Source organism: Grampus griseus (genome assembly GCF_964374135.1).
Source record: "Grampus griseus genome assembly, chromosome: 6".
Lineage (NCBI taxonomy): Eukaryota > Metazoa > Chordata > Mammalia > Artiodactyla > Delphinidae > Grampus > Grampus griseus.
Window position 1 is genome coordinate 47,244,200 of NC_139000.1, and position 16,966 is coordinate 47,261,165.

The 16,966-nt window shown below is 34.7% G+C and overlaps 1 protein-coding gene across 1 annotated transcript in view; it reads right to left on the reverse strand.

Moving 5' to 3' along the window:
- Positions 1-9,499: 9,499 nt before the first annotated feature.
- The window catches only part of LOC309823861 (uncharacterized protein C9orf85 homolog), a 61,515-nt gene continuing 54,048 nt past the window's right edge, over positions 9,500-16,966 (reverse strand). The window contains exons 3-4 of the mRNA XM_082656478.1: positions 11,119-11,229; positions 9,500-10,642 (exon numbers count right to left, since the gene is read on the reverse strand). Coding sequence (XP_082512604.1) covers positions 10,489-10,642; positions 11,119-11,229 — 265 coding nt within the window. The 3' untranslated portion in view covers positions 9,500-10,488. The remainder of the gene's footprint in view (positions 10,643-11,118; positions 11,230-16,966) is intronic.

Genomic DNA, 16,966 nt, shown 5'->3' on the forward strand with positions numbered 1-16,966 from the left:
GCCAGGCTTCAGGACTGCAAACATCCATAGCTACCAGAGGGGTTATTATGTCTCTACACTGGTAATTTCTTAATGTGAAGGATACTATTTTTAAATTGAGTTACATTTATATATCTGCCACAGACTGGCAGAAAAATATTTCCAAGTTATATCAGATAAAGGATTTGTAAGAAAACAACCCCATTTTAAAAATAGGCAGGGGCTTCCCTTGTGGCACAGTGGTTGAGAGTCCGCCTGCCGATGCAGGGGACACGGGTTCATGCCCCGGTCCGGAAAGATCCCACATGCTGCGGAGCGGCTGGGCCCATGAGCCATGGCCACTGAGCCTGCGCGTCCGGAGCCTGTGCTCCGCAACAGGAGAGGCCACAGCAGTGAGAGGCCCACGTACCGCAAAAATAAATAAATAAATAAACAAAAGTAGGCAAAATATCTGAATAGACATATTACCTAAGAAGATATACCATTGGCTGATAAGCACATGAAGAGATGCTAAGTCAACATCATTATTCATTAGGAATATACAAATTAAAACCATAATAAACTTCACACCCACTAGAATGGTGATCATCAAAATGGATCAACAATTACAAATATTGGTGAGGATGTGGAACCTCCTCAATGAGAACCCCTCAACACCGATGGCAGGATTATAAATGGTGCAGCCACCCTGAAAAACAGAAAAAACTTGGTAGCTTCTTAAAAATTAAATGTAAATTTACCATAGGATCCATCAATCTCACTCCTAGGTATACATACACTCAAGAAAAATGAAAACATATGTCCACACAAACACAATGCAGATGTTCACAACAGCATTACTCATAATAGCCATAAAGTGGAACCAATAAAGATTGGAATGGGTAAACAAAATTAGTATGGCCATACAATGGGAAATTATTTAGCAAAAAGGAAAAAGAGAATGATGAACTACTGATACATGTTACAACATGAATCTATCTCGAAAATGTTATGTTCGATGAAAAAACCCAGACTTACCGACTACATATTTTGTGATTTCACTTATCTGAAAGGTTCATAAAAAGCAATTTTATAGACACAGAAAGGAGATTAGTTGCCTGGGGCTGGGAATAGGAATGGGGAGTGACTAAACACTGGGCATGATGGATCCTTCTGAGGTGATGGGAATGGACTAAAACTAGATTGTGGTGATAATTGTACAACACTGTAAACTTACCAAATCATAAAATTAAACACTTAAGTAAATTTTATGGCATATAAATTATACCTCAATAAAGTATTTAAAAAGTATAGAGATGGAATTATCACTATGTTGTATGAAAAGCTTTTATAGAATTTTACAGAATTTATAGCACAGTGAAGACTGATACTTTTAGCAGTGATTCTCAACCATTTCCAGGACTAGAATCCTTTTTTAACAGCAAAAATAGTGACAGCCCTGCATATTTATATATATATGAATTGAACATCTGGTATAAATTGAGGAAACATAATTTCAAGAATACTGTGAACTCAGTAATAATTTTAATTGAATTTGCATTTAACTAATCACATCTACACATAAAAATAGTAGATACATATGTAAGATGTATTATTTATTCAGTCTACTGTCAATGCTGAGTGCACATGTGGGTTCATAGGCTTCTTGAATACTGGTGGGGTCAGTAGCCCCTGACTTGAAACTTCTTCGAAATATTTTCATCTCCTAATGCAGCACTGAACCAAAAAAAAGCAAATTTACTACTTTAAGTTCAGTTCCATGGTGTTTTAGTCATCTCTGTAGTCCCACATGGGGGCAAAATGTACTTAAGTGGATCATGGAAAAAGAGAAGTCGTATGACTGGAAAAATACAGAAAGTTTGGCTGGTTGGATGCTTGTTCAAACTTACAATGGAACTGTTTTGTGGATTCCTGTTTTGTCTCCAGTCCATCCCCAGGGCCCATTTCAGTTGTAACCAGTCGTGTCACTACAGTTCTCCAGCACAAACCTTGTATTAGGTGATCATGACCATGCAGAGACAGCATACTCCCACATGTCTTCCTTCCTCTGGGATTTTCATTTTCTGTAGGATATCCTCTCAACTTTACAGACAGTGGCATAACGTCATTAAATATTTCCAGAACTACCAGTTGAGGGCTTCCCACATATAAATCAATCACTTAATAGGATCTGAAATGTACTATTTTCATTGCCAAGAAATGGATTCCAAAACTGTTTCCAAATTATTTATAAGAAACACTTGTTTGTTTCAGCAAGTCTTGTTTTTGTCACTGTCCACTAGCAGCCGCTCTTGCTGCACCTGCCTTGTTCAGCTGGTAGTCACAAATGTTGCAAAGGCGAGAAACATCGGAGAAACTTATTTTTTAAAACAGTGTGTAACTATTCAGTTGTACTTCCAAATAGTATGTTCAGTATGCTCTTGGATGAAGTATAATAAATTCACTATTCTCCCTGTGTTTCCAGATGTTCTGGACACTCTGTAGTGTATCGATTATATATTTTTCTAGAATAACAATTGGACCTATTGCTTTAAATTCAGAGCACTTCATCAGGAAATGTACTGAGTATACTATTTGAAAGTGTAAATAACATAATTTAAGTCAGTTTATGTTTCCAAATTTCGTGGACATGCTGTAATATCCTCTTCTAAGGGACGTCAGTTTTGTCCCGTAGAAGATCATCTTTCCTAACCTCAGCTGGTCCTGGCAATTTCCCCAGGGCCAATTCATTTCCTGTATCAGCCATTTAGGTCATTGTTCTCCACGTTACTGTGATTTTTCTTCATAACACTAAGAGAAAAAAATAACTTTTACAGATTAAAGAAAATATACCCCACAAATAAATTGTGACTAGATTAAATAAGTGAAAATAAAAAGTAGAATAAACAATAACAATTACAAACAACTACACAAATAATGTTGTTTGTAATTTAAATATGCAAGCTTATAATTTAAATAAAAGTTCAGTGTAACGGAATATGTTTTTCTAATTTATTTTGTATTTTTAATTCATTAGCTAATTTTAAAAATATAAATTTTTTGATCATTTGATTTACTAAAGTTTCTCAGTTCCTGTGTCTGTGTGATATTAATTACGGTTGGCAATATGGTATTACTTAGTTTTAACAAAGAAATGAAGGTCAGTTTATAAAGTTGTTACTGTCAGAAATATTTTTTCTAAAGCTCACTATTGTACTCACAAATTTATGGATGTTATTTTTTTTTAAATAAATTTATTTATTTATTTACGGCTGCATTGGGTCTTTGTAGCTGCATGCGGGCTTTGTCTAGTTGCAGCGAGCAGGGGTTACGTTTCGTTGCAGTGCACGGGCTTCTCATTGCGGTGGCTTCTCTTGTTGCGGAGCTCGGGCTCCAGGCACGCGGGCTCAGTAGTTGTGGCTCGCGGGCTTAGTTGCTCCGAGGCATGTGGGATCTTCCCAGACCAGGGCTTGAACCCGTGTCTCCTGCATTGGCAGGTGGCCTCTTAACCACTGTGCCACCAGTGAAGTCCCTGGATGTTGTTATTGAAGGGTCTATCCCTCACAAATACTAAAAATAGCCGATAGCAAGCCTGACATGTCTTATTACAAATGGAAGGGTTTGCCTCTTACTTTCAGCATGCAGGAATTCTGTATCAAGGTTTCTTTTCTCTCCCCCACCAAAGAATTTTCAGTTTACCTATGTCTCACCCACACAAAGCATCTTGGGATAATTTGAAAGAAAATGTCTAAGCCAAAATTTAAAAAATAATATTTATAAGCTCTATGAATAGAGCACCTATGGGCCAGGAGCTTTCTAGATACTGTATTTAAACTAATAGCAATCTTATACTGTAGAAATCAGTCTTCATTTTACAACTAGGTAAAGTGCACAGAAGGTAACTTCACAAGGAAATTGGCCAAGGGTCACAAAGCTAGTGAAGGAGCAGGGTTAGGGTTCAAACAGATCTTTCTGCCTCCAAGTCTCTCTGCCTGCTACTCTTCCTGACACCAAAATCCACATTGCTTTATTTCAAGGAATGGATTTGCTAATGGTATCTATTAATTTTTTTAAATTAAGTACTATAATTACTTTTGAATTCAGATAAAATTTAGATACAATAAAGTGAACAAATCCTAACTGTTAAAACTTTATATTTTTAGATACTTCTGTAACTATCCTTAGATCAGGATAAGGGCAATTCCAGCACCCCAGAAGTTTCCATTGTGTCCCTTCTTAGTCAATACCATACTCTCAAAGGTAGCCACTATTCTGATGTCTATCATCATTAGTTTTGACTATTTTTGTTCTGTTTGGTTTTGTTTGTTATTTGGGGGTTTTTTATTTTTGGCCACGCCGGACGGCCTGTGTCATCTTAATTCGCCAACCAGGGATTGAACCTGCACCCTGGCAGTGAAAGCTCTGAGTCCTAACTGCCGGACCACCAGGGAATTCCCAGTTTTGATTATTTCTGAACTTCATACAAATGGAATCATAAAATATATAATCTCGTGTTTGGATTATTTTGTTCATCATTATCTGTGAGGTCCATCCACGGATAATGTATAATTTTAAAATGTTAATTACAAATTAATGTTTATGTTCAATTCAAAGACATTTGATTTGCCTTAGAAAATAGAAAAAAGTTATTTTAAAATATTATTTAAATAATATAATTTAAATATTGAATATTTGTATTTAATTTATATACTACAAATTAATATTTCTGGAGGTTACAAAAACTTCTAAACCAAATTTTGATGGAATATTGTATCACTTAGTCAACTTTTGAACACTAAGGTACTGTTTGTAATTTTATATCCAATATATTTTTTAAAACCCTCCATATTAGCATCAAGTACCAACTATACATTTTATAATGCAAACTATTTGATTTGAAAGGAAACATTTTTAAGATTATAAATTTTTCTTTACTTTTAAGATTATATAGAAGTAACTGATGTAACCTTATGTGTAGTTTTATGTAATGATATCTTTTGAAAGCCTGGTATTTTAATTCCTTAAAAATTAGTCTTATTTAAGAGATTTGGGGATGCATAATTTTTTCCACAGTTGTTGATGAAATTGTGCAGCTCATTAGCATAGAGCTAAGTAATCCCAACGTACTCCCCTGACTCCATAAGTTTGCCAGTAAAAATTGTGCAAAACGATCTTGCAACATTTAACATTACTGACAAATTTGAAAATAATGAGTGACAAAAATTCTATGCCACAAGTTATATGGAGGATATCTATAATCTTTTTATCTTTTAAAAAATGTAGCTTTTAAACAGGGCAATCATTCAGTACAGGACTAATGTTACGAGAGAGGGAAAAGACCTAGAAGGAAAGGACAGAGGTGTGTTCAGGTTAATGTTGTTACACATTTCACTTAAGAAGAAAAGCGTTTAGGAACATGGAATATTTGTAATTTTGCACAAATGTGGTTGAAATAATATAGGCTTTGGAGCCACATAGACTTGGTTTGAACCTCAGGTTTATTACTTATTATCTTTTTGACTTTGGCAAGTTACTTAACCTCGAGCCTTAGGTAAGTCACCTGAAGAATGGAGAACACTAAGAATATTGCTGTTTATCTTTTACAATGAAAAAATATATATAAGCACCAAGTACATATAACAACTTTTTACTCTCCTAATAATTATTACCATATTAGGAGATAATCACAACTTACCTTCCCAATACAGCTACTAGATATATCCAGAATTGTTTGCAAACACCTATATTCCTTCCATTATGCAAGTAGGTCTCACAATAACAGGACATCACTAATTAGGAAGATCACAGGTATTATGATTCATATATGGAAATCAATAATCATGGAGGAGAGTACAAAAAAAGTGACTTGAATTCAGGTATATCAGCAGTGGCTAAAAACTTAAGCTCTCTACAGTGATGCCTGGGACAGTTCTTCAGAAAAAAGAGAGAAAAGCTCTAAATTTTCTCAAATAAAGGAATATGAAAGTGTAGCAGTGGAAATGACTGTCAACAGAGCCCTGGAATAGTAGTATGAAAAATAGTGGAGTTATCCAGTCAGCAACTCACAAATTTTTCTTAAGCATACTAACCCTAATAGGCAGAATGGGGTTTGGGATCAGATGATCATGTAGGTTCAAAACCTGGACCTAAACACTTTGTGGATGTATGTCAATTTATTTAATCTCAGTTTCTCATCTGTAAATGTGGATAACAATAGTTATCACTATGCAGGGCCATGATATACATTCAAGGAGTTTATCATGTAAAGGGCTTAGTTTAGAGCACTGTCAGAATACAGTAAGCACTCAATATGTGTGCCTGTTGCCTTTCAGGACACCCTTTCTTGGTTCTCCTACTTCTCTGGTCACTCCTTAGTCTCCTAAACTGCACACATGCAGGGCACAACTCCAGGAGTCCTAGCAGAGAACAGCTGCTGTGAGGCTGAGAGGTAGGCAGAGACTTCAGAGGTCACCCAGTGTTGCAGTCTGGGCTTACCCAGAGGGGAGATTCCTTGGTGAACACCAGTGGCATTAAGACCTCAGAAAATACATGCTTAGGAATAAAAACAATACTCAAGGAGTAAGAGCCAGGAATAAGTATGAAACTGAAATAGACCACCCCAAGCCTAAACCCAAGTTTTGACAGGATCAAGGTGATCTGCAGTAATTTATTTTTCAGAGGAAGTCTCTATAATGTATCATCCACAATTTCTAGCATACAATAAAAGTTATTAGATATGCAAAGCCAGGGGTAGTGACCAACAATCAAGAGATAAAATAATTAGTAAAAGCAAACAAAAGTGAACAAGAACTTCAAAATAACTGTAATTAATACATTAAAAACATAGAGAAAAAATGTACAAGATAGGTAGCACAGAATATTTCAACAGAGATAAATCTATTTAAAAAAAAGAATCAAATGAACATTTTAGAACTGCAAAATTCAGTATCTGAAATTAAGAATGTATTAGACGGGTTTAAAAGCATACTAGTAGGAATTGCCTGGCTGGTGGTCCAGTGGTTGAGACTCCGTGCTTCCACAGCAGGGGGCACAGGTTTGATCACTGGTTGGGGAACTAGGATCCCGTGAGCCTCATGGCCAAAATAAACAAATAAATATAAATACATAAATAAATACACGCCCTTTTCACAGGGAATTATACTCAATATCCTGTAGTAAACTATAATGGAGAAGAATATGAAAAATAATATATATATGTATAACTGAGTCACTTTGCTGTACAGCATAAATTAACAGTGTAAATCAACTACACTTCAATAAAATTTAAAAAATAAAAGCATACTGAACACATTACTCCTTCTATATAGAAGACAGAATTATGAATGCAAAGAAAGGCCAAAAGAAAACATATAAACAAACAAACACAAAAACAAATAGAAAAAAGAAAGCAGAGCATGAGAAAGACGTGGGACACACTCCTATGCATATAGAATGGGAGTGCTAGGAGAGGAAAGAATAGGAAAAAGCATATTTGAAGAAATAATGGCTAACGACTTTCCAAGTCTGTTCAAGGACATTGACCAACAGATATGAGAAACTCAGAAAACCTTAAGTAGCATAAATAAGAAATTCAGACCTTAGAAATCAGTCAAATGGCTGAAAACCAAAGAGAAACAAAAAACATCTTAAAAGCAGGTTTCACATCATCTGACCTTCCATTACCTTCCTGATCTTATCTCTTTCAACTCTCCAACTTAATCACTCCCTTCCTTGCTGTCCCTTGAACACACCTGGCACAATCTTGCTTTAGAGGCCTTGTAGTGGCTGTTTCCTCTGCCTGGAACATTCTTCCCCAACATGTCTCTCTAGGCACCTTATTTAAAAAGACCACTTCCCATCCCCTTGTGCACACTCATTCCCACCCCATCCATACCCTTAGACTCCCAATCACCCTACCATGCCTTATTTTTTTCCCACAGAACTTTTCACCTTCTAACATTCTGCATTCCATATATAAACACATATATATGTTCTTCTGAAGAACATAGGCAAACAACCAAATTGACATCTTCATTACTAATAATTACTAATTATTTCATTTCCAGTTAATAATTACTAACTCATTACTAATATATATATACACACAAAATCACAGTAGCAATAATAATATCAGTTATTTAGTGCACTCATAGTTGGCACAGAAATATTAATTTGTACCAAGTCACACAGCTAGTAACTGGCAGAGCCAGGACTTAGATCCATGCTGAGTTCCAATAAAAATAATTTTTAGATGAGAAAGGATAAGACCTAAAGATATGTAAATGAGCTAAATGTAACAATTAAATTTCAGTCTGTTGAAAAAACAAAACAAAATCTCTCTTAGCACTAAAGAATGAAATGCAGATATTAGTACATGTCACTAGGTGATGCTCTTCATTAAACTTCTCTCCTAGTAAGGTAATCTGAGGAATTATAACTCACTCAGATGGGGAAGAATTTATGCTAGGTCTAATAATAATTAAGCTGGCTCATTAACCACAAAAGTTACATAGCTCAGAAAACAAATTTACAAACAAAAAGGTAAGCCACACGAATTTATGGTAGAAAAGCTTTCTGTAGACTGTAAACTTAGAGGTTTCTATATCATAAACATGATATTTCTCTCTATTTATTTATTTATATTTATTTATTTATTTATTGCGGTATGTGGGCCTCTCACTGTTGTGGCCTCTCCCGTTGCGGAGCACAGGCTCCGGACGCACAGGCTCAGGGGCCATGGCTCACGGGCCTAGCCGCTCCGCGGCATGTGGGATCTTCCCGGACCGGGGCACGAACCCACGTCCCCTGCATCGGCAGGTGGACTCTCAACCACTGCGCCACCAGGGAAGCCCTGTATCTCTACTTTTTTATGCTTAAAATATTTTAAAGTAAATTGACTATACACCCTTTAATATTTCAATATGTATCTCTCAAATAACATTATTACACCTAAGCAAAATTATTCCTTAATATCATCTATTACCCAAAAACCAATGGTCAATAAACATTAAAGGGGGCTCAGGCTCATTAGTAATTAGAGAAATACAAATTAATAAGACAAAGACATATGTTGCACACATATCTGACAGAAATTTAAAAGTATGATACCAAGTGTTGGAAAGGATGCAGAGCACAGGAGCTCTAATACATTGCTATGGGGAAGGGAGATAACAATCCTTCCGGAAAGACAGCATTACATAGTGCATAGTAATAGTGAAGATGCATATATACCTGATGCCCTCTACCACTGCTAGACACACCTAACAGAAACTGTAGCAAGAAACAAGACAAGTACACCAGGAAACATTTCAATCTTCTTCTATTACATACCTAACAGAAAATGTACCAAGAAATAAGACACTTATACCAAGAAACACTTAGTATTGTTTGTTATAGGAAAATTCTGAAATAACTCAAATGTCCCTCAGTATTAGAGAGGAAAAATAAATTTTGGTATGTAAATACAATAGAACAAAACAGAATAAAAAATGTAGAATAAAAATGTAATCTTAACAAATTAGAGCTCTTGCAACAACACGGATCAATTTCACAAGTTTCATAATAATGAAATAAGAAGAGATACAAATTAACATGCACAGTATAAGTCTGTTCATATAAAGTTTGAAACCAATGCCTGCCACTTATTTTCAAATGGTTCAGCAAATAAAAAATATATCCATATATCTATTCAAATATAAAGAAAATGTGGCAAAATGTTAACAATTGTGAATCTAAGTGAAGAGCATACAAAGGTTCATTGTACTACACTGCTACTTTTCTTTAGGTTTGAGATTTTTCAAAACAAAAAGATAGAAAAAATGTTCAAAAATCAGACAAAGCTAACTTATATTGTTTAGGAGTATTTTATTCACGTGGGTGATAAATGTATGATTATTCTTTATGTGTTAAACTATACATATAGATTTTATGCATTTTTTTCTATATGTAAATTTCATAAGCGAAAAAAGTTAAAAATAATGTGATAAGATACATAAAAATATTTTCAAAGAAAAACTGCTATATACTTGTTAAACATTATTATTAAAAAACAAACTTTTTGCTTTACAACAAGCAAGCGTAAGCAAGAGGGATTTTGTTATGTGGGACATTAACCTGAGATCAATCTGTCAAAAGGTACCTCCTGAGGACCAATTTTTGAGGCTAGCAACAAAATAATGTCATCTGATTTTTCCATGAGATAGTTTCTATACAAGCATCAATTCTGAATCTTGCTTAATTTGATACTAGATAGTATATTCTTCTAAATAATTCCCATGAACTGCAATACGATACTCCAATACTCATTTTGGCAGATATGCTAGCATATGCTACTTAAAAATGTATTATAAGAAAACTCTGGATGAAAGCTTTATCACTATTCAAATATCATACACAATTCATATTGTCCATGTATTTTCTATATGTTTTTCCAATGTCCTTACTAGTATTCCACAGTATTTTTTTTTAAACCCTCAAAATTAAAGTTGTTCAGAATTTCATGCTTCCAAACTATCTTTTAATATAGTTATATCAATCCATCTGATTGTCTTCTTCTGTGTCATCTAAATCAATATCAAAATCTAAATCTAAATCATCACTTTCTTCATTTCTTCTGCAGCTTCTTCTGTGGCTGGAACGTTGATTATTTTCAACATTTTCTGTCTTTTCTGGTTCTATATTAAACCTAAAGATGGAAGAAAAAAACTTTATTTCTCAGGATTTCATTGTAGACTGAAAAGACTTTTACACTACATTTCTTGATTAATAGGAGCCTAATGAAATAAAGAGGAAAAGATCCTTGAAGATTGACTTAACTCAAGAGCCAACCAATTATAATACAGTTGTCAATAAAGTATGATCAAAGAAATTAACACATGATGTCCATTAAAGAAAAGAAGTTATATAATGAGTAATTCTTTTGTAATGTGTAATAAATGTGAACCTCATAAATATTTTAACTTTCTAAAAATGATGTTTCACTTTTATTATAACGAAATATTTAACAATTAATTAAGATGTTCTTCCTGTTGGGTAGAACAACGTCTACATTAGTGTGACATTCTGCATCTTAAGACTCTCAGAGCAACTGAATGTTTCCTTAAAAGAAAATTCACATATTAATTAAAAGAGTAAATCGCAAACATAAAAAGAAATACTCACGGAATAACATCTTCTCTCTTTCCACATTTGGCACAAACTTCAAGATCACAGGCACATGGTCTACACATTATGTGATAAGAATCCTTCACTGTCTTTTGTAAACATTTAACACTAAAAGTAGAAAAGAAAATAAAATCTTAATTTTTTACTCATTATCTAAGGTTTATTTAATGAAATAAGGGGGTGTGTGGCTAAGTGTATAGCTGATAAGCCTCAATCTCAGATATTACTCTCATATGTTATTTAGATTAATTACATAGCATTTCTAGAGAACAGTGTACAGCTCAGAATAATAGTAGATTCTTAAAGCTTTTAAAAAATGTCATCTGCAAATATTAACAATTTTACTCCTTCCTTTTCAATTTGGATTCCTTTTATTTCTTTTCCTTATCTGATTGCTCTGGCTAGGACTTCCAACACTATGTTGAATAAAAGTGGCAACAGTGGGCATCCTTGTATTGATCCTGATCTTAGAGGGAAAGCTTTCAGTTTTCACCACTGAGTATAACATTAGCTGTGGATTTATCATATATGGCCTTTATTATGTTGAGAAACTTTCCCTCTATACCCACTTTGTTGAGAGTTTTTATCATATCATTGTGTGAAATGCTTTTTTTGCATCTATTGAGATGGTCATATGATTTTTATCCTTCATTTTATTAATGTGCTGTATCATATTGATTGATTTGAGGAAATCGAACCATTCTTGCATGCCTGGAATAAACCCCACTTGATCATGGTGAATGGTCCTTTTGATGTATTGTTGAATTCAGTTTACTAATATTTTGTTGAGAACTTTTGCATCTATGTTCATCAGGGATAATGGCCTGTAATTTTCTTTTCTTGTGGTATCCCTGTCTGGTTTGGTAGCAGAGTAATGCTGGCCTCATAAAATGAGTTTGGAAGCATTCCCTCCTCTTGAAGAGTCTGAGAAGGATTGGTATTCGTTTTTTGTTTTTTTGTTTTTTTGGAAGAGTTTGAGAAGGATTGGTATTAGTTCTTCTTTGAATGTTTGGTAGAATTTACCAGTGAAGCTGTCTGGTCCTGGACTTTTGTTTGTTGGGAGATTTTTGATTGCTAATTCAATCTCCTTACTAGTAAGTGAACTTTTAGATTTTTACTTCTTCATGATTCAGTCTTTGTAGGGTGTATGTTTCTAGGAATTTACCCATTTCTTATAGGTTGTCAAACGTGTTGGCATACAATTGTCCATCGAAGTCTCTTAAAATTCTTTGTATTTCTGTGGTATCTGTTGCAATGTCTCCTTTTTCATTTCTGATTTGATTTATTTGAGTTCTCTTTTTTCTTGGTGATTCTAGCTAAAGGTCTGACAATTTTGTTTATCTTTACAAATAACCAGTTCTGAGATTCATTGATCTTTCCTGTTGTCTTTTCAGTTCCTATTTCGATTATTTCCAATCTGAACTTTGTTATTTCCTTCCTTCTTCTAACTTTGGACTTCATCTATTTTTCTAGTTCCTTTAGGAACAAAGTTAGGTTGTTTAACGTATATATGGAATTTAAGAAAAAAAAAACATGTCATGAAGAACCCAGGGGTAAGACAGGAATAAAGACACAGACCTACTAGAGAATGGACTTGAGCATATGGGGAGGGGGAAGGGTAAGCTGGGACAAAGCGAGAGAGAGGCATGGACATATATACACTACCAAATGTAAGGTAGATAGCTAGTGGGAAGCAGCCACATAGCACAGGGAGATCAGCTCGGTGCTTTGTGACCGCCTGGAGGGGTGGGATAGGGAGGGTGGGAGGGAAGGAGACGACGCAAGAGGGAAGAGATATGGGAACATATGTATAACTGATTCACTTTGTTACAAAGCAGAAACTAACACACCATTGTAAAGCAATTATACTCCAATAAAGATGTAAAAATAAATAAATAAAGTTAGGTTGTTTAAGATTTTTTTTGTTTCTTGACGTAAGCATTTACTGCTAGGAACTTCCTTCTCAGAACTGCTTTGTGGGTTAACATAAAATATATCCTGGAGAATGCTCCGTGGACACTTGAGAAGTGTACGTATTTTGTTGCTTTTGGTTGGAATATTCCATATGTACCCATATAATATTGTTTAAAAGGCCATACTAACAAAAGCAATCTACAGATTCAATTCAGTCCTTATCAAAATTTCAGTGGCATTTTTCACAGAAATAAAACAAACAATCCTAAATTTGTATGGAACCACAAAAGACCCCAAATAGCAAAGCAGTCTTGAGAAAGAAGAAAAAAGGTAACAGCAGCACACTTCCTGATTTCAAACTATATTACAAAGCTACAGTAATCAAAACAGTGGTACTGGCATAAAAATAGACACATAGATTGATGGAACAGAATAGAGAGCCCAGAAATAAACCCATTCATATATGGTCAATTAATTTATAAAAAGGAGCCAAGAATATACAATAAGGAAAGAACAGTCTCTTCTATAAATGGTATTGGAAAAACTGGACAGCCACATGCAAAAGAATGGAACTACACCACTATCTTACACTATACAAAAAAATTAACTCAAAGTGGGTTACAGACTTGAATGTAAGACCTAAAACCATAAAACTCCTAGAAGAAAACTGGCAGTAAGCTCTTGACATCAGTCTTGGCAATTTTTTGGAAATCATTTTGGAAATAAAGTCAAAAAAAAAAATAAACAAGTGGGACTATAACATACTAAAAAGCTTCTTCACAGCAAAGGAAAACGCCAACAAAATGAAAAGGCAACCTACAGAATGAGAGAAAATATTTGCAAATCATGTATATGTTAAGGGGTTAATAACTCAAATATACAAAGAACTCATATACCCCAAAGGCAAAAAAAAAAAAAAAAAAAAAATCTGATTAAAAAATGGGCAGGGCTTCCCTGGTGGCGCAGTGGTTGAGAGTCCGCCTGCCGATGCAGGGGACATGGGTTCATGCCCTGGTCCAAGAAGATCCCACGTGCCGCGGGGCGGCTGGGCCCATGAGCCATGGCTGCTGGGCCTGTGCGTCCGGAGCCTGTGCTCCGCAAAGGGAGAGGCCACAACAGTGAGAGGTCCGCGTACTGCAAAATAAATAAATAAATGAGCAAAGGATCTGAATAGACATTTTTCCAAAGAATACATACAGATGGCCAACAGGTACATAAAAAGATGCTCAACATCACTAATAATCAGGGAAATTCAAATCTAAACCAAAATGAGATATCACTCCACACCTGTCAGAATGGCTATTATCAAAAAGACAAGAAATAACAAGTGTTGGCGAGAATGTGGGGAAAAAAGGAAAGTTTATGCACTGTTAGTGGGAATGTAAATCAGTGCAGCCACTATGGGAAACATTATAGAGGTTAATCAAAAAATTAAAAACGGAACTACCATTTGATCCAGCAATTCTACTTCTGGGTATTATTCCAAAGAAAACAAAAACACTAACTTGAAAAGATATATTCATCCCCATGTTCACTGCAGCATTATTTGCAATGGAAAAGAAATGGAAACAACCCAAGTGTCCATTGATGGATGGATAAAGAAAATGTAATATATACGTACACACACACACACACACACACACACACACACACACACACACACAATGGAATATTATTCAGTCTTTAAAAAAGAAGGAAATCTTGCCATTTGTGACAACATGGATGGACCCTGAGGGCATTATGCTAAGGGAAATAAGTCAGACAGAAAAAGGCAAATTCCATATAATCTCACTTCTATGTAAAATCTGAATGAATGAATGAATGAATAAATAAATAAAATACGTAGCTCATGGATACAGAGAACAGATTGGTGGTTGTCAAAGGCAAGGGGTAGGGGGTGGGCAAAATGGGTGAAGGGGGTCAAAAGGTACAAACTTTGAGCTATAAAATAAATAAGTCATCGGGATGTAATGTACATCATGGTAACTATGGTTAATAATTCTGTATTGCATATTTGAAAGTTGCTAAGAAAGTAAATCTTAAAAGTTCTCATCATAAGAAAAAAATTTTTGTGACTATGTATGGTGATGCATGTTAACTAGACTTATTGTGGTGATCATTTTGCAATGTATAAAAATATCAAATCATTATGTTGTATACTTGAAACTAACATAATGTTATATGTTAATTATATCTCAATTTTCAAAAAATTAAAATTTTTTCTGCATCAAAGGACATTATCAAGAAAGTGAAAACAAAACCCTGCTGAATGGGAGAAAATACTTGGAAGTCATATCTGATAAGGAACTGGCACCTAGAATATACTAAAAACTCCTATAACTCAATAATAAAAAGACAAATAACACAATTACAAATAAACAAAGAATCTGAATAGATATTTTCCCAAAAAAGATATACAAATGGCCAATAAGCACATGAAAAGATCATCAACATCTTTAGTCATCAGGGAAATGCAAATCAAAACCACGATAAGGAACCACCATATAATGACTAGAATGACTAGTATCAAAAAGAAGGGCAATAACAAGTGTTGGTAAGGATGTGGAGGAATTGGAATCCTCATATTGCTGGTGGGAAGTAAAAAGGTACGGTCACTTTTGAAAACAATTTGGCAGTTCCTCAAAAGATTATAAATACAGAAGTATCACCTAACCCAGAAACTCTACTTCTAGATACATACCCAAGAGAATTGAAAACACATATGCACGCAAAAACTTGTACATCAATGTTCACAGCAGCATTATTTGTAAGAGCCAAAGAAGTAGGAATAATCCAAATGTCCATCAATTGATGAATGGGTAAATAACAATATATATCCATACGATGGAGTATTACTTATTAATAAAAAAGAATTAAGCACTGATAAATGTTACAACATGCTTGAAAAAAATATGCTAAGTGAAAGAAGGCAGTCATAGAAGACTACATATTATATGATTCTGTTTATATGAAATGTCCAAAATAGGTAAATCTATAGAAAGAGAAAGCAAGGGTTGGGGGAATGTTTGGGGGAGAAATGGAGATTGACTCCTAATGGGTATGAGGTTTCTTTCTGAGATGATGAAAATGTTCAAAATTTGATGTGTTTGCAAAACTCTGTGATATATAATACTAAAAGCTGCTAAACTGTACACTTCAAATGGATGAACAGTATAGTACGTGAATCTTAATAAAGATATTTTTAAAAAGCCAAATAGAAATATATTAGAAATAAGAAAGACATGGAGTGAAAGACACAAGAAATCTACTTTAAACATAAACAGGCATACCTCATTTTATTGTACTTTACAGATATTGCTTTTTCTTTCTTTTTTAAACAAATTGAAGGCTTGTGGCAACCCTGTGTTGAGCAAGTCTATCGTTGTCATTTTTTCCAACATTTGCTCACTTTGTGCCTCTGTGTCACATTTTGAATATTCTTGCAATATTTCAAATTTTTAAATTATTATATTTGTTACAGTTATCTGTGATGAGTAATCTTTGATGTTACTATTGCAAAAAGATTACAACTTGCTGAAGACTCAATGATGGCTAGCATTTTCTAGCAATATTTTTTAAATAAGGTATGTACATTGATTTTTTAAAACATAATGCTATTGCATACTTAATAGACTACAATATAGTGTAAGCCTAAGTTCTACATGCACTGGAAACCAAAAAATTCATGTGACTCACTTTACTGCAGTGCTTGCTTTACTGAGGTGCCCTGGAATCAAACCCACAATATCTCTGAGATATGCCTGTAGAGAGTTAAAAGGAGAAGGGCAGGAAAAAAAAACAAATGCAGGGCTTCCCTGTTGGCGCAGTGGTTGACAGTCCGCCTGCCGATGCAGGGGACACGGGATCATGCCCCGGTCTGGGAAGATTCCACATGCCATGGAGCGACTAGGCCCGTGAGCCATGGCCGCTG